The sequence below is a fragment of the Homarus americanus genome, unplaced genomic scaffold, assembly GCF_018991925.1.
Source record: "Homarus americanus isolate GMGI-L3 unplaced genomic scaffold, GMGI_Hamer_2.0 scaffold4060, whole genome shotgun sequence".
Taxonomy (NCBI): Eukaryota; Metazoa; Arthropoda; class Malacostraca; order Decapoda; family Nephropidae; genus Homarus; species Homarus americanus.
Window position 1 is genome coordinate 8,619,813 of NW_024746161.1, and position 25,492 is coordinate 8,645,304.

General features: G+C 39.7%; 3 protein-coding genes across 3 annotated transcripts in view; 1 reads left to right on the forward strand and 2 right to left on the reverse strand.

Moving 5' to 3' along the window:
* Positions 1-3,916, reverse strand: part of LOC121879054 (angiotensin-converting enzyme-like) — a 31,010-nt gene extending 27,094 nt beyond the window's left edge. Inside the window, exons 1-2 of the mRNA XM_042385543.1 lie at positions 3,748-3,916; positions 1,065-1,149 (exon numbers count right to left, since the gene is read on the reverse strand). Coding sequence (XP_042241477.1) covers positions 1,065-1,149; positions 3,748-3,884 — 222 coding nt within the window. The 5' untranslated portion in view covers positions 3,885-3,916. The remainder of the gene's footprint in view (positions 1-1,064; positions 1,150-3,747) is intronic.
* A 4,675-nt stretch (positions 3,917-8,591) lies between these two features.
* On the reverse strand, positions 8,592-16,072 carry LOC121879055 (peroxiredoxin-2-like). The gene is made up of 6 exons (XM_042385544.1): positions 15,832-16,072; positions 14,151-14,268; positions 13,518-13,653; positions 12,194-12,297; positions 11,386-11,551; positions 8,592-11,031 (listed from the first exon to the last, which is right to left on the reverse strand). The coding sequence occupies exons 1-6, from the start codon at positions 16,007-16,009 to the stop codon at positions 10,978-10,980; spliced, it is 756 nt and encodes a 251-aa protein (XP_042241478.1). The 5' UTR covers positions 16,010-16,072; the 3' UTR covers positions 8,592-10,977.
* A 2,196-nt stretch (positions 16,073-18,268) lies between these two features.
* On the forward strand, positions 18,269-23,748 carry LOC121879056 (sphingomyelin phosphodiesterase-like). The gene is given in 13 exon segments (XM_042385545.1): positions 18,269-18,351; positions 18,471-18,671; positions 18,797-18,960; positions 19,468-19,629; positions 19,765-19,853; positions 19,856-19,874; positions 20,247-20,360; positions 20,656-20,828; positions 20,936-21,136; positions 21,577-21,747; positions 21,976-22,159; positions 22,479-22,663; positions 22,894-23,748. Coding segments are annotated over 13 exon segments (1,812 nt in total). The 5' UTR covers positions 18,269-18,347; the 3' UTR covers positions 23,039-23,748.
* Positions 23,749-25,492: the final 1,744 nt, after the last annotated feature.

Here is a 25,492-nt window from a genome sequence, read left to right on the forward strand (position 1 = left end):
CAAATGCATCACTAATACAGAGACATCAACAGTATCACATTCACTAGTGCAGCAGCAAAAGTTAATGATGAAGAAATATTGACCCACTTATCTACAACATATAACCTGCCAGGAGAGGAGAGTGATGTTGACATTACAACTAGTCCCATCACAACAGCAGGGAGAGGTGGTAAGTGCCCTTTCTATGTACAGTAAAGTCACTTACTAAAGTCCATTTGCCTTTCCTCCTGAACCACGAACCCTGAGATTCAGACTCGTGAACCCGAAGCAGTAGACTGATACATTATTGTCTATGAATGGTATGAATTCTTAAGTCTGAATCTCTTGGGGGTTCATAGTTCAAAGGGAGAGACTAATGTACTTTAGTAGTTGACTGTACATTGAGCAAAATTTATTCATACTGTACTTCACATGTCTCATTCTGTTTGGTACTGTAGATATATTTCATCATCTTAATCATTATTTTATTTTCAGTTTTCAATACTTTCACACTAGTTGATTTATGATGTGTGTTTAGAACAATGGTATTTTTTCCTTCAGTATTGAGGTTGATACGCCCAGGTGGTTGGAAACTTTCTTCTCAGGTTTCAACATTTGTTAAGAAAAGCTAACAAAGCTACAGTGAAAAGCAAGATATATACAAGTAGTAATAAAGCAGAATGTATAGTTTTATTTTCAAGCTCCAGAAGTTCATTACTGTACGACTTTCTTTTGTGGCTCAGCAGACATCAAATCAGATATTATGCTTTCCACCACTCCTGTAAACACTTGCTTCAAAAAGTATCTTTATGAATTTATGGAAGAAAGTATGATGCAACAGACGAAGGAGGATCTTGACCACCCTACCAAGACAACAAGAGTCATGGCGTTCATTTTGAAAATACAGGTAATCAGCCACTTCCGTTAAGATACTTTTTGGAGTGTGTACATACATACATACAGTACTATAACCATCATGAAATGAGTCCAAGCTATAAATACTCTCTATCATAACTACCATAAATATACAGGGCAAGATACAGTATCTTAAGGATCCGTTCCCAGATATGATCCCGGGTACTTACGGCAGCGTTCTCCTTGTCTGGGTCGGTGACGTCGGTGATGTAGTCCCAACGAGCTGACATCTCTTGATTACACTCATGGTTGTATCTGGTAAAAAAGGTGCAAGTTATTACATGCTCTGTTTCCTTATCACATGTTAGCACAGTGTTGATAAGAGTAACTAATTTTTATTCTTATTTAAATGTGTGCACTGATGTACGAGTATTGTAGATAATATATATATATATATATATATATATATATATATATATATATATATATATATATATATATATATATATATATATATATATATATATATATATATATATATATATATATATATATATTATATATATATATATATATACACACACACACCAGTATATATTATTTCATCTAATGATTAACCACCCCAAAGCAAACTCATCTAACCTCATCCCTGCAAATAGTTTTACGAAGGTTAATATTTAGGGGAGATAAGATGTGGTGGAGATTATTCAGGTTATCCATAAATTTTAAAGGCCAAAGGCAAACTATTCCAAACACAAGACTCATCTCCCACACATACATGAAGGAAACGATGAAGGGAGGGAACAGTTAAGGTTAGATATTGACAACTGAAGAGGTAATGGTAGATGAGGACCAGGTCAGGGTAAAACTTGGCACCTGCCAGCGACTACTACACACTAGGACGTCATACATTCTCTTTAAAGTCTGGATAAAGATACTGGTATTTAAGGTAGATCAATATGAGTTCATCCAGGAAGACTATCAGTGCAAGAGAGAAAAAAATGCAGAGACTAAATAGGGATGATGACAAATAAAAAATTTGATACAAAAACAGCCGGGTTAGAAATTCCAAGAAATCCTCGAGGCCGTGGTAAAGGAAAATATACCGCAATGTTATTTACACCAGAGTGGACTAGGGGTGCCCCAGCATCTAAAAATGCTTCTAATTAGTTTGTATAAATTGTGGATCTGATATGACATCAAAATGACACCAATAACATAGCGAGACTGTATTGAACTAGAGACATTCTCATCCTAACTACAGTACTGTGTAGAAAAACAGAGGATATAATGCACCGAAGGTCCAAGCCCTGGGTTGTGTGTTAAGTGCATGAGAGTTAAGATAACCATTTGCGCCACTGTTTTTTTTCATTTACTTTTTCTTACATTACTCACTCATCGGTCTTCTGTATAATTAACTGATAACGTTGTTGATTCTGCCAGCAGTAACCATTATAAGGAGTCTGTCAGTATGTACAGTAAAACATTTTTAGAAGCTGGAGGATTACTCAGGCATCCTACTGTCATTATGTAAGCATAGATAGATCAGCTGGGTCTGTGTGTGAAGACCAGGGAAAGATCAGGAGTATTTTTTACCTGGGTTGAGTTCACCTATGACACCTGCCCTTATGGATACATCTTGAGTTTTCCAGGTGTGAGCAGCACCCCAGAAGCTGGTATTTGAGGATCTGCATAGACAACATCTCTCATATGATACTCCTATGAAGGCAGGGCATGTGTACCTGTAGATGTGTACCCAAGACACATATTCTTATTTTCCAGCTCTGGTTTAATAAAGAGAGCTACTTCTAATATCAATGACATGTAAGATAAATGCTCCAGTGACCCTTTGGGGGCTCTAAGTATATAAAAGGATGATAGGATGATAACCATTGATGTGTATAGACCAAACAGTGATGATTTAGATATTTCTTGATATCATACATACATACTGTATATACTGTATACACACACACACACACACACAGCAGTGATTAATGCCATATATCTGACATGATTATATAGTTGACTACTAAAGTAAACTATTAATGATAACTACAATCATACAGCCATCTGATGCCTGAGCGAGATGAACAATGATAGAGTAAACAAGTGACTGTGTTTGTAGATCACCGACGTATGTGCTCAACCTTGTAACATGTCGACCGATGTTAAACTAAACTCTCGATTCCCATATTTGTTCCTTACTCGACCTACCTCTTCCAACCTCACCTCTTTGATAACTTTCCACCCACTTCACCCCTTCACTAACTCGTCCTCTCCCCACTTAACCCCTTCACTAACTCGTCCTCCCCCCACTTAACCCCTTCACTAACTCGTCCTCTCCCCACTTAACCCCTTCACTAACTCGTCCTCCCTCCACTTCAACCCCTCAACTAACTCGTCCTCCCTCCACTTCACCCCTTCACTAACTCGTCCTCCCCCCACTTCACTAACTCGTCCTCCCCTCTACCTCACCCCTTCACTAACCCCCCCCCTAACCTCACATTAACGTCTGAAACTCACACCACACTTACTACACTGAAGGAACACTCCTACACCACACATACTATACTGAAGCAACTTACCCACACCACACTTACTACGAACACTGAAACACACACACACTACACTTACTAAACTGAAGCATTACCCTCACAACACACACCCTCCACACTTACTATACTGAAACAACACACACACACTACTCCTACACAGAAGCAACACCACCAGACTACACACATACTACACTGAAACACACACACACACACACACCACTCTTACTATTCTTACACTTGCAGTACTACACAGAAACGCCACACTTATTACACTGACGGAACAACAACACCACACTTCCTACACAGATGCAAGAAAACACACACCTCAAAGTATCCTGGTCTCCCTCTCTCTTACCTAACGTCGAGTTCCTTCATAAACTCCCTAGCCTGTGATTCGTCAGTATTGAGGGCGTGGAGGCGTGCGGTCAGTAGTACCACCACGCAAGCCAGGGCAAGGAGCAGCCGACACGCGCTGTCTCCCATCTTGATCATTTACAGTTCAAAGCCCAACTGTCCATCCCTGCCACCACCGCCCTCACCCCAAAACATGCGCAATCCACATACCCTCCCCTCCCCCCCACTCTGATAACGTCGACCTTTCTGTAATCGCTTGGGGGTGGGGGGAGGCTGAGAGTAGGTGAAGGGTGCTCGGACACCTAATGAGAACTTCATCTGATGGGGGGTTGGAGGGTTCCTTCATCTGATGGGTGGTGGAGGGTCCCTCATCTGATTGGAATGGAGTGCTCTTTCCTCTGATGGGTACCTCATCTGATAGGTGGTGGAGGGTCCCTCACCTGATAGGCGATGGAGAGGACATTCATCTGATGGTTGGTGGTGAACTGTCAGCTGATGGGTAATATGGTACATATTTGTGAATAAATTATTTACAAACTTAACAAAATATAAATATCAGATAATCAACATTTATGTAATCAATGATTAATTAACACACGTGAGGCCAGGTCATAAGACAATACTTGCCTACAAACTTATCAAGAATCCCACACAATCTGTAAGGTGATGTGAGAACACTGATAAACGTTTAATTATCTTATCTTTATCACATACACACACAGCTGAGGTCACTCGCGTAAAATTTACACTAATAGATCCACCTACATCATGTGGTAAAGTACAACACATTATGTCTACAACAAATTAATTATCTACCATGTTAGTGTAGCCAAGTCTCTTATCATATACAGTATATACATACTTTATATATACCTGTACTGTATATATATATGCAGGATGAGTAACAGCACCGATGTTTGGATAACCAGAAACATTTATTGGGTAATGTTTCCATAAATATTGTGTCATCATCAGACCTTAAACATAAATTGAAACGCAATAGCATCAAAAACTTGATATGACAAATGGAATAAAAATGAACATACAGTATCACTAAGTACATTAAGAGCCTTGAGAAAAAAATATCTTGAACAACAAACCTCTGAGTTATCGACTGTTAATCTTCACTGTAATTCAACTACAGTAATGAATACAGTTGATGGTGTTTGTTTGTAGGGTTTTTCTTATCTTATAGTAACCCCTTCCATCTGTAAACGATTCTCAAGAAATTTGGCAAGAGTATCAATGTGGATGCCCATTCTTTACATTGTTACAAATATTTATCAGAAACAATCTCAAGACGAAAGATACCATTGGTCGTTTAAATGAGTAAAAACTTGGATCTGGAAGCAGGTAAGCAGACAACAGATACCTTAAACCCTTCACCACGGGGATGCCATTTTTAATATTACTATATTTGACTAATGACAATTTTAATCAGCACAGAGGCAACCCCATACACAAGGAGTTAATGAATACACGAGACAATGGATTCTTTAGGGGTTGAAAATGAATTATGAAGGATAGCAATTACATATGAAGCCATTAAGATAAACATCTAATCACCCCAAAAGAATACAATGCTACAGGAGTGGATGGAGCATAGATCAAGGTGATAAAAGAGGTGGGGAGCAAGGTAAGTGGTCCAGTAAGACTAATAATTAGAAATTCTTCCCTGGCCCAAGAAGTGCCAATGGACTGGGATTCAGCCAACGTCCAATTTACAAGGAATTGGAAGAGTATGGCAAAAAAACTATAGGCCTGATCAGACTTGCATCACCTCTCTGTAAAATCTGAAAAATTTTGAGGGACCATCATTCAAAACCTGAATGAACATAGTGCCGTCAACGCATCACAACATAGATTAGTGGAGCAAATCTTATGACAAAATTAGACAAATTCACTCACAATCCATGAAACAGTAAAAGACAACAGTACCAGTGATCACCACTATGCTGATAACTAGTATAGCTCTCAACAGCCAAGCTAATGCAATTTTACATAATTTACAGTATATAAAATCACCATTCATCATATAAAATTCAAAATCTAATTAGAATGAAATCGAATCTTGCTTTGGATTTGGTATTGGTTATTCTTGAAATTTTATCAGCTAATCGTCGGATACAGACATCAACAACAACAAAAAATTAAAGTGTTTAAGGAAATCATGACTTCTTAATATACCGATGGAAAATAGGTAGGCCGATACAGATATATTCATGTGATGGTGCTGGGTATGAATAGTCCAGTACCCCTTATATATGCCAGTCACCACAAGGATCCTAGCAATAGTTTTCAGTGGGAATTCCATACTATACTTGGCCAAGTGTTAATGACTACTGTACCTCGAAGTGGGTCAAGTGGACAGATGTACGGTACTTGGATAATCAAGTTAGATAAGCAAGATAACATTAAACACACAAGTAAGAAGATTTTTACTTGTCTAGGGTATTTCCCCCTCTTTTCCTTCCTCTCTCCCTCCCACACACACACACACACACTCACTCACTCACTCACACAAATCGAAATGGTAATAATACTGAAAATATATGTTAGGAGTGATAAGCGAGATTACAAGAAGTGGGATATTTTAACCACATTCCCAAGAAAAAATATAAAAGAAACATTCATAAATTCTGTTAATAAATGCATCTTTTTTTTTTTTCTACCTGAACTTTGCAACTTTGCCAACAATTTTGATGACTTAGAAAATATATCTCAAAATGAATTCGAGGAAGGTACAATCTTATACAAAGTCTGCTCTTCTTACTCGAGTGTATCACTGTTCTAGGGGTTGTCGTTGGTCTCAAGCTGGAGGCCAGTAAATTAAATTAAGAGATCGATGGTCTTTGTTAGTACAGTGCAAATGTCAAGTACGAACATAGATGCAGATGACACTGACCAACTCACTCACATGCCCCCATTAGCAGGAGTCGAGATATTATTCTATCAATCACAGTCATGCTGGTTAAAGAACAGCCATGGAATACCACACATTCCTCTTCTTCTAACTTCCCTGCTTCTCCATCTTCCTCCTTTGTCTCCATACCCATTTCCTCACCTTCTTATTTATAATCCTCCTCCTCTTACTCCACACCCACCTCTTTTTCCTCGACTCCTTGTTTGTAATCCTCCTCCTCCACACCTACCTTCTCTTCCTCTACTCCTCATTTGTAATCCTAGTCCCTTCCTCTTCTTACCTTAGGTCCCCTCCCTTTATCATCTCTCCACTTCAGTCATCCCCCCCACTGCACCCCACGAGAGATAATAATTCCTCGACGATGGACACTACTGGTAAATATGTTGTCAGTAATGGAGATAAGAGTAGGTGATAATAATAACGCTATCAAGATGGAACTGAAGAGTACTGATGCTTCTTCCAGGGATGACAAAAACAACACCCACACACACATCCTGGTCCCAATATTGCCTCAAATCATTCCTCCTTAGGTTGACTGTCACCCCTTACCCTGGAACCTATTTTACAATGTGTTATCTGAAACTGACTTACCCCCCCACACCTTTATCTAAAGAGCCCCATCCACACAACCCTTTGCTCAAAACCCTACTTTATAACCTAACTTCATACTCTCATAACTCCTACTCATAACAATACTGTACATTACATCTTTACCTCACAATCTTGCCTCACGTTTACACTTTTGTTTCGTAAACCTGCTTTTCAACTGTGTCTCAGTCCTTGCTTCAGTTCTAACTCAGAATCCCTACCTAAACTATTCTAAGTCTTATCTCATAGTTCTGCCTCATAACCTTGCATTACAGGTCTGTCATGCAAGTATTATAAGCTCATAATCTTAACTTACAACTTTAATCCATTGTCTTAACTTTTACTATACTGATTTAAAATTATATCTCAACCATGCTACACAGCTGCGTATTACAACCGTACCTAATAGCCATTTGCACAACCCTACCTTACAACTGTGTCTTAACCTTAGTCCACAACTGTTAACTCATGGCTGTACCTTACTACCATGATTGCATTTTACAACCTAACCAAAAAAAAATAATACCTCAGTACATTAAAAATACCTTACCATACACAATTACACATCAAATCCAAGACTCCCACCCAACAAAAATCCTACACTAATCTCCCTCCCAACCATACACCACATCCATACAAGAAAGCTAGCCAAGAGCCACAACACCTTCCTATAACCACACATAGAAGCCCTAACTCTCAGCCATACTAAATTCTATGAAACAGTAACAAACAATATACAGTACCAGCCATACTTAAATCTTCAATATCTGGTGTTTACTTTCTATTCCCGATTCTTCTTTGTATGATCACTACCTACCTCCACCTCTAGTTCCGTTATCTATAAAGGCAGACCCCGAATTACCAACAGATTACCAGTATTCTTTTGGACGCTGTTCGTGTCGGAAGTGTTAATTCCATTGGTTATGTTAGCTTAAAACACAACTTTGCCCACACAAAACAACAGGAATATCCCACACATAACAAATACTGCAAATAGTGATTTTAAACTATTTTTAAGTAATTAAAGTAATGTAAGAAATGGGTTTTTAATTTACTCTAAGATTTTTGTGATGAATATACTGTATCTGTATTGGTATCCCATTCAAAAGTGCGGGTGTTCGTAAGTTTGGGACTGCCCACTTGAATGTGTAATACTATATCAAAATTTTTATGTTTTAAGATATACATGATGTATACATCATATATATTACAGCTGTCAAGATATTAGTATTATATTTCCATCGTAAGTTACTTTTTTCCGTTAGGATAAAAAATCCAATGAGAAACATCAATGCTAAACAATACGGTGCAAAGAGGACAAGTAAACTAGTCTATGTTATGTAAAACTTTAATGAAAAATTAGAAAGTTCAACAACAAAACCAATTGTGAACCAAATCTGAAAAATAACAAAAATTGTACTGTACTGTAATCTTAACCTTCATAGACCAACATCTAAAGCTTCACTTAAATATAACTTAAGCTCTGTGTTTAAACTTATATTCATTAAAAGACTTTCACAGTCAAACAGTCTCACAAAACGTTTTAAAAGTTAATGATAAAATACAACTACAAATGTCATTTAGATTGATATTGTGAATTTTGAGACCCAACTACAGTCCAGTATACTGTATTAGCCAAAGGTTTCCAAAATTCTATAAACAACATTTGATTACCAGTAGTCAATTCCCAGAACATGAACAATAGATACAATTTTACAACTTTCTTAGATACCACCTGCTTGTGGCTTGCTAGAAAAGTAGAAGGGTTTATTTTGCAAGATGGAATTTTCTAGATTATTCTGTAATTACTCATAATACCATATACAGTATGGCATTTTGGGGAGATAATTATTCATTAGAAATTATTAATTTTCAGTAAAATGATCAAGCAACTACAGTGAAACCTCTATTTAATGGACTATATTAAGATGAAAGTTCATTATATCAAGGGTCTATTAAAACATGAAACCCCCATCTAATGAACTATATAAATATGAAAGTCCATTATATTGAGGGTCTGTTGGATGTGAAACGCCCATCTAACAATTTATATGAAGAGAGAAGTCCACTATATGGAGGTTTCACTGTATTACATGTATATATGAGAACTTGTAACAATATGCACCCCCTTGCACGAGAATCTTTGCCTTCCTATAAAATTTTAAACTAAATATCCCAGCCACTGTTACGTTAAAACACACTTCAAGGAACACTGGTTATCAGCATGGTTGCCGTAGTTGCCACATGCCTGTACTGGGAAGCAAGAATGTGTGGAATGGATGGGAGATGCCTCAACAAATATACTCAATAAGAAGCTGTGGTAATAAGTAGAGGAAATAAAGTGGCAATAAACAGGGAAAAAAAAGAGAAGATAAGTCTAGGTAGAGTTAATAGCAATATACAAAGGGGCATTAGCAGTCATATATGAAGAAAAAAAATGTAAATGTTAAGGACCTGTAGCAGACCAGACAGTGAAGAGAGGTTTCAATGTGGACACAGAACACAATCATCAATACAAGTGTAAGCCTCCCCCTCTACTTCTCCCACAAAACTGATCCACCATCAACAATAACTTTACCTTTGACAGTCACAATAAGCTACACCAATGAAAATACAAAAATTCTTTCTGATAAACCTGTGTAAATTGCTTTCACGAGAAGAATGTTCACTGCAAATGAAATGTTTAAAAAAATAAGACTTGTAACCACAATACCTCTTCCAAGTAGCACTCGCAAGCATTTACTGATACAGTAATCCAAACATATTTCAATCCTAATACTTCCTTATCAATAACAAGGAACACTTTACTCACTAAAATCCCTTGATCTCCATGACAGGAACAATGGCAAGTTATTCACACGCTGAGTCAGTCTATAAATCAAATTTCCTCCATCAGTGAATGCTTCATCAACATTTTTTTGTATCAACAAAATCACTGACAAGCCACACACAGGGCTGGTAAAACAGCTTAAAATTAATACGTTTCCCAGTAACTGAGACAGTGAACCAAAAGCAGTTTGCTCCAGTCATCATTTTTCTTGGACAAAGACCACATTCTAAAATGATCTATTCCTAAGCTTGAAAGCTCCTGAGCAACAAGATACAGGGCAAATCACAAGTTTCTTTTCATCTGTCTGAATGTACTCACAACTTCAGTCTAAGGAGTTGTATATACAGTACTGTACTTCCTTTCATCTAACCGAGACTACATGATCAACGATAGCCGCAGGTTCTACCATTCCAACTCACACAGGAAATCTTGTTATGACCCATACATTTTGCCAAAAGTTGGAGAAAAAATACTCTTAACACCTGACTGAAACTGAGCAACAAAACTACTAGTGCCACCTAATTATTTCAGTTTAGATTATCTATAAAAAGAGTTGGACCATAATTATTTCAGTTTAGATTATCTATAAAAAGAGTTGGACCATAATTCTTTCAGCAAGTTTCACAGAAGAGAAAAGCATCATTCACCGAAAAAAAAGTATGCAGAACTAATTTTGTGCATATTGTAACAATTTAAACAATGACAAACTTGGTCCTTACTTATGGTATAAATATTCCTCTTACTCAATACTATACCTTAAGAGCTACTCTTTTGTGGTTCACTTGTAAGCATTTGTTTTGTGAATGAATTATAATGTTAGGGGTTTCCTCCCCTGTCTCCTGGAATACTCCCCTCAAGAATGTTAAGTTTTACCTCCTCAGCACTGACCACTACTGATTTGCCTTTTTGAAGTACTTGAGTTTCTCCTGGGGATTAGGGATGATCTGAAAAAATAAAATAAATATATACACTAAATAATAAATAAGTATTTTATATTAATTAAGCATGTACAGTACAGGTATTATAAGAATGAGGCATTTTATTACGATTCAGGCAAGTACTTTTCCAATATGGCCAGAATCAAACACAAATACAGTAGACTCTTTCACTTGACTTCAACCTTTCATTCTAATGGCTGTGACATCCCCCATTTTTTACCATTCCTATTTTTACCCACAAGTTGTACTTATTAAATTTACAAAACAACTTCATGGTTTTATTATTCTTACAAAGTAGATATTTTTCCCATATAATGTCACCATCAACCTCTCTTTAAGGAACAAGTCATAATTACTTACAGTGTCATCACCAGGCTTCCAGCCAGCGGGGCAAACTTCCCCGTGGTCATCAGTAAACTGGAATGCCTGTACCAAGCGAAGGGTTTCATCCACCGAGCGTCCAACAGGAAGGTCATTCATCGTTATCTGACGCAACACACCTTTGTCGTCAATAATGAACAAACCCCTGGAAGTGGGATAACATCACTGAAAACTCAATAGCAATGGACAAACTCAAGTAACAATAACTCAAGACACCTCGCAGTCAGGTTAGGCATTCTTTAAAAACAAAACATTTTATGCGGAAGGTGAAAAGTAACTTGTTTAAAGAGTAAAGACAGCCTATATCCATAGTAAAATATATATAAAATTATTTAAAATTTTACAGAAATTGCATAATTGGTATCTTAAATATTCTAAATATGTTGTGATTATTTAAAGTGTCATTGTGGCTCATTAACACTAATTACTCAAATTCAGGGATGGAGTGAATTCAGAAGCTCAATCCTAACTGTTGACAACTGTGATCATGAAGCATCACATGTTAACACAGTAGCCAAGGCTCAACACAATGTCAGTATGGCAAGTCACGCCTCCTATACTCCCCTTTCATATACAGTATAATATGGGATAGGGTTATGTTGGGAAAGACTTGACAAGCTTTTGGGGATAAATTCCATAATTAATTCCAAGACACACATGAACAGTCCTGGGAATCCTAGTTATCAAGCCTTAGATCTGTGAACTGTACACAATTCACTGACCCGTGGCATGAGCCAGATAATATTTTTGGTGGTTACATGTGGTAGGTAGTAGTTAGATACATTACCTGAGAGCAATACCTTGATCTTCTAGGTAAACTCCATAGTCTTTTGAAATCTTGTGTGTGATATCAGACAGCAGAGGTATCTTCAGCTTACCCAAACCACCATCCTGAAATAATACACATCATTACATATACAACACTGACTATATGGATAAAGATAAACACTCTGAAGGATTAAGCAAGACATTTAATTTTATGGCCAAGACTGCAACTATGCAACAGGTGTAAAGCGCTCACTAAGACAAGCTATAGGCTGGAAATTCGAATAATCCTGACATAACACTAATGCCTAAGACTGCTTGGCAACTAGTCTACCCTTAAATAAGCACCACAAAATAAACCAGTAATTAATTCCCAAAATATAATAAGGACTTAGCTGCCAAAATCACAGACAGAGTAAATATAAGTCTGACCAGCAGGAGGTGTAACTAGGAGCTGAGGACCTGAGCACCTATCCTGATTTTACCCATTGGATAATGGAATACTGTACAGCACATTCTTAGTTCTCAGCCTCTAGCACAGGGCTGGATTCAGGAGTGGGCAAAGTGGGCAGCTGCCCAGGGGCCTCCACAATCTGGAGGCCTCCACATATTACAATATGTTCTAATTTCCTCAATATAACTGCATATGGCTTCAAAATTCTCCAAAGAAGTGTTCAAATTTCAAAATTTTCCCGGGGGGCTTACAGCGCCCCCCCGGAACTCCCAGATGTTTAGGCTCGCTTCACTCGCCACCCCACCCTCTTGGGTAGTTATAATGAGGGGGGGGGGGCCTCCACAAAGAGGCTGCCCATGGGCCTCCACAGGTCTAAATCCAGCAGTGCTCTAGCAACTGACTCACTGAAGCCTACCCCCCTCTTTATTTTTATGAACAGTGGTTGAGTCAATCAAGATCCTGTACATACCATACTACATCAAGTTCTCTGGGTTTTTACTGAATATCTGGATTAGAGTCCCAGTCATACAAGTATTGGAGTTTTGGAAATACCGGGGTCAAACCTGTAAGCTTGTTGATGCTGTACTGTGCTCTATGATCTACCAATTTCACTGAAACCTCTATTTAATACACTAAATTGAGTGGAATGTCCATTATATTGAGGTCTGTTAGATGTGAAACCTCCATCTAGTGGACTATATAGATTTAAGTCTGTTATAGCAAGGGTCCTTTAAATGTCAAAACCCCTCCCATTTAACAGAGTATATGGAGAAGAGAGAAGACCTTTACATGGAGGTTTCACTGTTCTTTAATCTCACACAACATATCCAGACTTACAATAAAATTATCACATTATACTGGTATTGTATTTATCCTTTTTTAATCGACCTACCTTACGAGCGGTGTTGGTCCAAGCGAGGTGAGTAAAGTGAGAATCAATGGAACAAGCGACAACTTCTGTATTCAATTTCCTAAACTCCTCCACTCTGTCGTTGAATGCTAAAATTTCGGTCGGACAGACAAAAGTACTGAAAAAAAAAATTATTAAGAAAACTGTATCTATCATTCATACATTTGAAATTTTATCACTTTAACTCTTTGAAGACGATGGTTTAATCCTTTAAGCATGATGAGTTAACCTTCCAGGACTCAAAGGGTTAAATAACTAAATGACATTAATATTTACACCTACATTTCAATACAGGTAACAATGCTAAACTAATTACACCCTACAATTCTTCTCAACCTAATAATACAAAATAGTTCCAACAGCACTTTCTTGGGGTCTTTTATTTGCCACTCTCATATATACACAACAATTCACTCCACACATCTGTAGAAGACACCTCCCACTTGCAGGTTTTACCCATGATGATTCACCATTATCAAACTGAATCCTGTTCATCAATTACCAACATTCCCTGAAGAGGCTCTGCTAGTGATCAATTTTACTGTATCTATGACTTTAATAATTACAAACTTCTACAACCCACAAAGTAAAAACAATAAATTTTTGCCAACTCACAAGTCTAAGGGGTAGAAGAAGAAGACAAGGTATTTGCCACGATAGTCTGAGAGTTTCAGCTCCTGAAACCGACCGTCAATTACCGCTGTACCGTCCCATGCTGGTGCAGGTTTACTTACTGAAATAAAATATGAAATGTCAGAAGTTATTTTACAATGAAAATTCTGTAATAATTTCCCTACATCTATCATTTACAAGAGAAAGAAAAGGTAAGCCTTGCATTCCAACAGTAAAGCCTCCATATAATGGACTTTTCTCTCCATATAGTTCGTTACATGGAGGTTTCACACCAAATAGACCCTCGATATAATAGACTTTCTTCTCCATATAATCCATTAAATAGAGGTTTAATTAATTCTTAATGTGCATCAAAGTCACTGCTGGTATCTCATGAAGCTACTGTACTGTGACTGATATGATAAAGAAAACTGAAGTAGTATTTTGAAATCCATATTATTCCAGCAATAATTTCAGGGTTAATATTCGTCTTTCACCCATTCCTCTTCTAGTGTTTTTGACTTCCCAAAATATTTTTTTTTAATTATGAATCGATATTTAGAGTAACATTTCTTGTAAAAATACTTAGTTTTTTATATATTTACCCTCAAATATTAGGTACTGTACCTGCTGTTGTCATCCGCTCTGTCTGTTTAAAACCGACCCAAACGGTCCGAGCGTGCCCTCACGTCCACAAAAACATAAAATTACACCATGACACTTCAACAAAGCTACTTTCATTGGGACCAAATATAAAAAAAAGTACTTTCTGCTTAATATGGAGGGGGGTCCGGGGGCAGAGTCCCCCTGGCTAGGAAGTTAGGTAAGGTTAGGTCATTTTCTTGAAAAATAATGCACATTTACACAAAAAATTATGGTCATATTTGACAAAAATACACCAGAAAAACAATTTCTCACATCATAATAGAGGAATGGCAAAAAATAAATAATTTCTAATTTCAGAAAAAAATATTCCAGTTTGACACACACAAAACTGAGAAACAGCCCTTTACATCAAACTTTATAAACTGATTATTCATGCCATCTCTTGTGTGTTTACATACAATGGGACCCAAACTGGCAAGTTTAACTAATACACATTCTAAGTACATATAGCTATAATTAATTTCTAAACGTCTTCAAAGTAACAAATATGTACAAAAATATGAACGTTATCCATGGTACAGTAACACCAGACATCTGTTAACGTACAAGCTGCTTCCAGGCCAGAGCCGAGTTATTACCATAACTTATATATACTTGGTAACTTCAGTTGAAGAACTCGGCACTAGTTTCAAAGTACAGAATGCAAATCTGTTAAACATACAAGGGTGAATTAAAAGTAAACAGAAAGTAAAAGTTCATATCACCACAAAAAGTGTCCCAGTTAACAACAGGCTGCAAGGTTAACCAAATGATCACACACAACAAACACCAACCAAACTTAACTTAACCTAACTTACTGATCTTAAGTTTGATTCAATATGGTAACAATGGTACAGCCTCCCTCAGGAAGCTTTGGTAACAAGAATATTATTCAAACAACATTTATGCGAAAAAAAAATGAACGAGACATAAACTTCCTGGTGGTGTTAACCGTCTCCACCATCATTAACCTGAGATGAATTAACAACAAACTGTAAAATGAATTAAAAAAACAGACTGAAATAAATGAAGAACATACTCATAGCCTTAGTCCACTGCAGGTTATGACCAGACGCCCTTCCTTCCGTGTTAGGATAGACAGCTCCTCCAGCAAAGGTGTGACATTGTTCCTCTGCTATCTTACCTACAACACCTCCACCTAAACTCACTAATCCTATCACCAGGACCAATAGTAACTTAAGAACTGCTGTCAACATCTTCCTAGAGCTGTTGTGTCTGTCAGTCTCAGTCCACCTACACGGCTGTTGCTGATTGGCTTGTATTAGGATCCTCTGTCACCGGCTTAGGCTTTACTTTTTAACACTATTTAATTAATTTTTTATGTATGTTTGATGAATAAAAAAGTATAATTCTATGATAAATAATTATTATATAATGTTTTTTTTTAAATATTTAAGGATAAACTTTTTGCGTCATCATATACTTTAAATAATGATAATCACAAAGTAAAATCCATATTGATTCACTTTATTGATATATTTAAATAAGAAGTATTAATCAGAAAATGCAGTCGGTTACAAAAAGCAGTGGATTATATATGGTCATTATGACGTTATACATTTCGTTCTATGTCTTAGTTGAAGCCATTGTAAGGTATTAAAACACTATCTTGTTTATTTGGGTCTAGTAGCTATTTTATTATTATTATTGATACTATGTTTTTATATATTTAGTAAGTCATTAAATAATTCTTGTATTACCCTGACATTTATTTCCCAAGAACCTTGATAGATAACCTACCAAACAGAGATGCACTGAGTGTAAGCTGACCAGACTTGACCAGCACTGGAACAGGATCTTTTTTTTACGTTTATCCTCTGCACCACTGATCGGCTAACAGTACATGCCCAGTACTTGCTAACAGTATGGATCAATATTTCTTCAAAGTTTTCTCCACCCATTATAGAATTTATCGGTCCCCATCGCGTAGTGTGTATTTATAAGGAATATTGACAAAGAGCTAAAGAGAAAAGACGAACACAACAACATGTTATATGTATATATCAAAACTTACATAAAAGCATAATTCAATAATAATAACGTATATTATGGTGAAATGATAGTGTTGGGAGATGACAGTGTTGGAGAGATGACAGTATTAGGGAAATGGTAGTGTTGGTGTAATGACCACGGTCGTACACGTCAGTTAACGTAAAATCGGACGATTCATATTACGCTCAATAGCCCACCAAACATGTAGCTATGCCTTCTTTATTGAGTACCCCATCTAAGGCATCCGTTTTCTCATTACTTCAGGACGCCTGAGTCCTCCGTTTTCTCTCAATCTTGGAGTTCACCCGAGACTCCGTTATTCCTTAGTATGACGACACAAAATTTGAAATTGCAACTGTAGTTGTATATATTAAGCAAATTAGATATGTCTGATTACAGATGGAACATTAAAGATCCCTTGTGAGTGATGTTGAAAGCTTCAACTGAAGAATAAATTGAATAAACGTGAAATAAAAACTACCCCCCTTACATTGGGAAGATAACAGCGTTGGGGAGATTACGGATTGATTTCACTTAATTCGAATAGTTTATTATATTTGCCCGGCTAAGCATACAAAGGAACTGCTGACAAGAAAAACTGTAGCTGAAGTAATATTGATTTTTATCACAATTCATCCAGAGCAGTCCACCTAGAAATTAATTCGTTTTCTATTACAATGTTTCACAGAAAATAAAATTACAAGTGACCGTGAAACTTTGAATAAACATCATATCCTCCCCATAGTAACATGAATCGAAGTGCAACATCGGTGTGGAATACTAAAAATTTTCTGGGCCTTAGCATTTCGATCAAAACCTAGTCTAACCTAAACTAGGAAGAGAGGATCAACTGATTATAGGAAAAGGAAGACAACGAAGTATTACCTTCCTTTAAGTTTAGAGAATTAGTATGACGTTAATAAAAAAAAAAGTTGTTATGACTGCCAGGCAAAGGTTATTTGATTTGAAAATCTATTATATTTAGTCCAAAGATATACTCCTGTCCCTGAGGTAAGGAATTACATCTGTTTCTTTAAGTTGCTGTCCTAGTCTACCGAAATAGCTAGATTCATAAGAAAAATACTAATAGTGATGTATGTATATTGTCAGTTGCTAGGTGCATTTTTCTCTATGGTAGTGAGAGCGTCCTCCAAAACCTAAGTGCGGGAACGTGATAGCATAATGACACCTGGTGCTTCTCAGGGGCTAACTGGTTATAAGGGAATTAACCAGGTGTAGCCATATTAGTTTTTTCTTACATCATCACCTTTAGTATTTCTTACGTCTGTTATCCTCTGAATTTATAATATGTATATTAGCACAAAACTATTTAAATTAATTGTGACCCAAGATATGTCATATCTACTTCAAATAATAATATTATTCTACTACTGGGAGCGTCAAAGTCCAACTAATTTAGGTTATCTTGCCTTGACACCTGAATTATTACAGGTATTAGTAATCTGGCATCAGAGAATATAAATTCTTCACTAGAGGAGTATCTTTCATTGTCGATTCCTCAGCCTCGGCACAGACAGTAACATGGGTAAGACTGTCTTTAGGGTGTTGAGTGTAGTGCCGGCCATGCTGCCTCCTTATGTACCCAAAAGTTTATATACAGCATGCCTATGGGATCCTATTTTACTATCAACCCCTTCCTCCCAGGGCGTCTCTTCACTGTGACGTTTGTGACGCTGCTGACACTGGCATGGACGTCACCTCCACCAGTGAAGTCACCGGTGAAGAAAACCCTGCCGCGGCTCACACCTCAAGGGGCACCATCACCAAGAAGTATCATCTTGGACCGTCTACACGCACCAGCCTTGGGGCCTGAGGATCCTTTACCACCCCAGGATGAAGCTGAAGGTCTGTGATGTGTGTCTGTCTGTACAATATCTTAACTCGTGTAATGTCGCGGGAGAATGTCACTCTATATGACTTCATCAATTATAATGTATAAAACGTCCCACTTGTATCCCCTTTTAAACCAGCAAATGTGATGTGCCTGGAGTGTGCGATAGCGTTTGACTTCCTGACGGCGGAGATGAAGGAGGGAGTAGGTTACGACACGTTGGTAAAGGAAGCCATCGCCGTCTGCGTCACCGTCACCGGCATGACCAAAGTCTACTGTGATGGATTCATTCCACTCGTCGCTGTCAGTATACCACTTTGTTGATGGTTCTAGGTTCCTTATACTGGTTCTGTGTTCCTTATACTGGTTCTGTGTTCCTTATACTGGTTCTATGTTCCGTATACTGGTTCTAGGTTCCTTATACGGGTTCTATGTTCTTTATACTGGATTTAGGTCCCTTATACTGGTTCTAGGTCCCTTATACTGGTTCTAGGTTCCTTATTCGGGTTTTAGGTCCCTTATGAAAAGGGGAATGAAAAACACACAAGACCTCATCCACACACACACACACTCCCTCCACACACACACACACACTCCCCCCATCCACACCTACACACTACCCCATCCACACACAAAGACTCACATCCTCAACTTATATATAAAGTAAAAACAAAGTGAAATATCAAATCCCATATTAATCACACCTTCCCCCCCTATTGATTTCCATTGCATATACCTAAGTTAAGTCATCAGTATCATAAGGCCATCATATTTACCAAGTCTCCACCCCCCTTCATCACCCTCTAACAGCCTGCCGTGTACCATATACTCAGCACCAACAACATCTCCGCTAGTGACGCCTGCGGGGAGGTCATGAGTAGCATCGGGTGTACGTCCACTAACCCTGATAGAGAATGGTCTGTCACCCTTCAAGGCACTAAACCACCCATTCAACCTATTGTTCTTCCTAAGGTATGATGTTGTAGCCACTTGTGTGTGTGTGTGTGTGTGTAAGAGAAAGACTATTATACTCCTCTTGTATGGCACCAACCTCTCTCTCTCTCTCTCTCACACACACGTCTGACCACCACTTGTTGTAATATACAGGACGAGGAGCGGAGGTTGAAGGTCCTACAACTAGCTGACCCTCATATGGATCCTCTACCAGCCGGGTTCCCTCGCTCACTGCTCTGAACCTCTGCTGCAGGAATGACTCTGTGCGTGGTGTGTGTGTGTGTGTGTGTGTGTGTGTGTGTGTGTGTGTGTGTGTGTGTGTGTGTGTGTGTGTGTGTGTTATCACTCTAGAGATGTAGTATGGCCTGAGAACTATACAACATCACTAGCCAGAGGTGTACAGTCCAAGGTCGTGGTTTTGGGGAGGGGCAAGGATGACAAGGAGAGAGAGAGAGAGAGAGAGAGAGAGAGAGAGAGAGAGAGAGAGAGAGAGAGAGAGAGAGAGAGAGAGAGAGAGAGAGAGAGAGAGAGAGAGAGAGAGAGAGAGAGAGAGAGAGAGATTCCAATATTCTAATTAATTATTTCCGGTAAAAATAGAATAATTACGATGGGCCATTCACGTCTCCTCCTTCACAGGTGTACCGGATACAGAGGAGGAAAAGGCGTGGTACTGGGGAGATTACCGGCACTGTGGTTCACCTCCCTGGATGCTGGAGGACATGTTGGCTCACATCACCCTCACCCACCCGGTACGGTCTATGTTACACCTTCCCGGTACTGTCCATGTTACACCTTCCCGGTACTGTCTAAGTTACACCATCCCGGTACTATGCTACACCTTTCCGGTACTATGTTACACCTTTCCGGTACTATATTACACGTTCCCGGTATTGTGTTACACCATCCCGGAACTGTCTAAGTTACACCTTCCCGGTACTGTCTGTGTTTACATTAATCTTGAATATAAAAAAAAAACACACACACACACACACACAAAGGATCCCCCTCCTACACGACCTCACAATGACCCCAGGCTTCCTACAGGACATAGACTACGTGGTATGGACGGGAGACGTGGTGCCTCACAATATGTGGTCGACCTCTAAGGAGTGGAACCTACGCATGGTGAGAGAAACATACGAGATGGTCCGCAAGTACTTCCCTAACACTCCCATCTTTCCCGTCGTCGGCAACCACGAGATGAGCCCTATTGACCAGTGAGTGTGTGCGTGTGTGTGCGTGTGTGTAGCCCTAGAGTAGTGAGTGTGTGTACCTTGAACAGTGAGTATATATACCCGTCTCTCTCTCTCTCTCTCTCCGTTAGGTTCCCGAATCCTAATGCTGAAGACACGCCTCAGGATCTAGCGGCTACATGGCTCTACCAGGGGCTGATTGAGCAGTGGTCCCATCTAGTGCCACACCTCGACAACTCCACCGTGATGAGAGGCGCCTATTACTCAGTGTTGGTGAAGCCTGGGTTCAGAATCATCTCCTTCAACACGATGTTCGGCTACGCCACCAACCTGTGAGTGTTGGCCTCGCACCTCTTCATCAACACCTTTCGGATATTGATTTGTTCCTTGTCTCTTATTCTAGTATTTATAGTTCTCTTGTTATTCCCTGTTTTGTCTTTTCATTCGACGAAGTTTTATTGTATTTTTTCTTTGGTTAGATATTTTCTTCGATTTTTTGTCCCTTTTAAACTTTTATGGGATTTTTTTTTTTTAAGAATTTGTCACCTTATTCAGAATATCGCCTCCACCAATCCCCCACCTTCTCTCATTACACCCCACCCATTCTTCTCACCCTACTTACCACCCTCACCTACACACCCCACCCACCCACACCATTCTCCTCACCTACACACCCCACCCACCCATTCTCCTCACCTACACACCCCACCCACCCATTCTCCTCACCTACACACCCCACCCACCCATTCTCCTCACCTTCTCTCTCCTACAGGTGGCTGGTGGAGAATTCTCAGGATCCAGGAGATGAGCTGGCATGGCTGGAGGAAGAACTGAACAAGGCAGAGGCAGCGGGTGAACTGGTGCACCTGCTGGGACACGTCCCCCCAGGGTTGATATCTACCGAGAGGACCTGGTCACGGGAGTACAACAAGATCGTCGTCAGGTAATAAGTCTTGGATCTGTTATGAGAAAAGAAGACGAAGAAAAAATTTATAACATTGTAATTATCACGTCATTTCCAATCTAACCTAACCTAACCTAACCTAACCTAACCTAACCTAACCATGAAACTAAACTAAACCAAAACACATCACATCCTAAAACACCATCCTAATTATTTACCTGGCGATTCTTCTTCACACCTACCTCTCTACATTTAACCTCACTACAGGTACGAAAATATCATCCGTGGACAGTTCTACGGTCACACACACTACGACGAGGTAGAGATCTTCCATGATGGTGACAGGCCAGTGAGTGTAGCGTATATCTGTCCGAGTCAAACACCTTGGTACTACCTTAATCCTGCCTATCGGATCTATCATGTTGACGGCGACCGGGAGAATACAACTAGGGTGAGGGTTGTTTTATTTTGTATCCTGGTTCTTGAAGTTATATAATTATCATGTTTTCATGTTTTTTTTTGCTTTTCAAGGGTTTAACTGTAGTGTAGAGTTTAGATACTTTGGTTTATTTTTAATTGGTGGTTTAACATTCTACTCTTTATCGGTGGGGTTGGGTTGAGTCAGTATACTGTAGTGTACGTATGTGTGTGTGTGTGTGTGTGTGTGTGTGTGTGTGTGTGTGTGTGTGTCTATATATTACCTTACAACATAATACCACTTCCATCATCATCATAATACACATACAAACCCCACCACTCTTTCCCCATAGCTTGTGTTGGACCACGAGACGTACATCATGAACTTGACAGAGGCGCAGGAGACCGGGCTAGTGAGATGGTACCAACTATACAGTGCTAGGGAACAGTACGGTATGACCTCACTCACACCGGCTGACTGGGAGGACTTGGCTCACCGTATGGCCGAGGATAGAGAACTCTTTGACATGTACTTCAGGTAAGGTGTATCATATATCAGTGGTAGATTTTATGCTGTTTTATAGGTCAGTGAGTGAGTGAGTTCTTCTTCTTCTTCACGTTGTTCTTGTTGTTCTAATCACACCAACCACCTGTCTCACTTCGACCGTTCGATTCACACCTCACCCTTCATCTCTCACCTCATCCCTTCACCTCACTCACTTCATCTCTCATTTCACCCCTTGTCTCTCTCTCTCTCTCTCTCGGCAGGAACTATGTGAGTGCCGGTGACCCGTTCCTGGAGGTGACCTGTGATGACCTGTGTTACGAGAAGCTACTGTGTGGTATCGTCACCTCTAATAGGAATGATTTGGATCAGTGCTTAGCCATCCTCCAGCGGAAGAGACGGTTGTAGATGGATGGTTGTAGGTGGATGGTTGTAGGTGGATGGTTGTAGATGGATGGTTGTAGACGGATGGTTGTAGACGGATGGTTATAGATGGATGGTTGTAGATGGATGGTTGTAGACGGATGGTTATAGATGGATGGTTGTAGTCTGGCTACTTTAATTTGACCCTTGAAGCATCGTGATAAAAGGGCGATTATAGTTACCTACCAAATTTATCATATTCGCCTGTCATGTCGAAGTGTCACGTATGGTGTTACTTAGCTCCTCGGGCAGTAACGGAGCAGTCCCCCCTTATCCACCACCAGCTCCTGCTCCGAGAACTTCCTAGCTGGAGTTGAGGGCTCTCTCTCTCTCTCTCTCTCTCTCTCTCTCTCTCTCTCTCTCTCTCTCTCTCTCAGGCCCTGGGATGTCTGAGGTCACAGGTAAGATAAGGGCATCTCAGGTGTCATGGCTTCCCTATATGCTTCAGGGGAGAGATTAGGCACCCCTACTACTGTGGTTTGGTTAGGTTAGGTTAGGTTTTAATCTAACCTAACCTAAATACGGTGATTGTGTTTTAGGATAATTGCCTCTGTAGGAAAAGTAGGAGTTGTTGTTGGATGAAGTATTATCCTGTATGGTGAATCTAATTAATGAGCAATAATTATGGTAGAAATGTAATCAAGAAAGTATTTACTAATTCCTCAGAAGACAAATATAATCTTGCTTCTTATAAATTCTGTGTTTTATTACCAATATTATTTTAATGTCTTTTGTTTAGAGAAAAATTACGTAAGCCCTGAAAACAATATAGTGACTAGAGTAAATAATTCTCAAAAATGTTAAATATTATTATGGAGTTTTCTGTGGTCAGTGTTGCCATAATGGGTGCACAGTACAATAGGCTGCCACCCACAAGCCACCACCCACAGACCACCACCCACAGGCCGCCACCCACAGGCCACCACCCACAGGCCGCCACCCACAAGCCACCACCCACAGGCCACCACCCACAGACCAACACCCACAGACCACCACCCACACACCACCACCCACAGGCCACCACCCACAAGCCACCACCCACAGGCCACCACCCACAGGCCACCACCACAAGCCACCACCCACAGGCCACCACCCACAAGCCACCACCCACAAGCCACCACCCAGACCACCACCCACAGCCACCACCCACAAGCCACCACCACAGACCACCACCCACACCACCACCCACATCACTACCCACATCACTACCCACACACCACCACCACCACCACCCACCATTACCCACTCCACCACCCACATCACTACCCACACCACTACCCACACCACCACCACCACCACCCACCACTACCCACACCACCACCCACACCACCCACACCCACTATCACTATTAATAATGAGCACACGCAACAAGCCGCCTCATACTTGCATATAATTGAATATATTTGTCAGGAATTGTCGGGGAAAAGGTCAACTTCAGACACTACCACCTTGCTCCACATCCTCGGCTCCTTCAAACTTTCCTAGGCTCCTTCATAACTATCCTAGGCTCCTTCACACTATCCTAGGCTCCTTCACACTATCCTAGGCTCCTTCACACTTTCCTAGGCTCCACCATAACTAGGCTCCTTCACACCATCCTTCCTTCACACATCCTAGGCTCCTTCACACAGGCCCTTCACACCATCCCAGGCTCCACCATAACTATCCTAGGCTCCACCATAATTATCCTAGGCTCCACCATAACTATCCTAGGCTCCTTCACACTATCTAGGCTCCACCATAACCATCCTAGGCTCCTTCACACCATCCTGGCCCACACTTTCCTAGGCTCCACCATAAATATCCTAGGCTCCTTCACATCCTATAACTATCCTAGGCTCCACCATAACTATCCTGGCTCCACCATAACTATCCTAGGCTCCTTCACACTATCCTAGGCTCCACCATAACTATCCCAGTCTCCTTCACACACACACACACACACACACACACACACACACACACACACACACACACACACACACACATACACATACACATACAAATCCTAGTGGCTGCAAGGGTGTTTCTGTGTGAGCTGCCAGTGACCCCTGACCTTACCCAGCCTAATTCCTATTACGGCCACCCCCTCCCAGGCAACCTCTCTCTCTCTCTCTCTCTCTCTCTCTCTCTCTCTCTCTCTCTCTCTCTCTCTCTCTCTCTCTCTTATCTTCCCGCTACACTGAGGAAGATGAATAACCAAAACGTGATATTTTTAGCTTGTCTGCGAGAAAATGATGAGTAATGTAAACAAAATATGGAGATGATTTATTTATTTTTTTTAATTTTATCTTCTTTTTTTTCTTTTTTAATTAGAGCAAGATTTGTTTTGGTGTTTACAGGTGTGGTTTAATTTTTTTACAAGTGTGGTTTATTTTTTTTTACAGGTGTGGTTTATTTTTATTACAGGTGTGGTTTATTTTATTTTACAGGTGTGGT

What these genes read in the sequence shown, in the direction of transcription:
- LOC121879055 (XM_042385544.1), bottom strand. Translation starts at nt 16,009, where the DNA reads ATGTTGACAGCAGTTCTTAAGTTACTATTGGTCCTGGTGATAGGATTA. An exon ending in GCAGTGGACTAAGGCTATGA is followed by an intron (nt 14,269 to 15,831) that starts GTATGTTCTTCA and finishes ATTTTATTTCAG; the next exon opens with TAAGTAAACCTGCACCAGCA. An exon ending in GGAAGCCTGGTGATGACACT is followed by an intron (nt 11,032 to 11,385) that starts GTAAGTAATTAT and finishes TTATTTTTTCAG; the next exon opens with ATCATCCCTAATCCCCAGGA.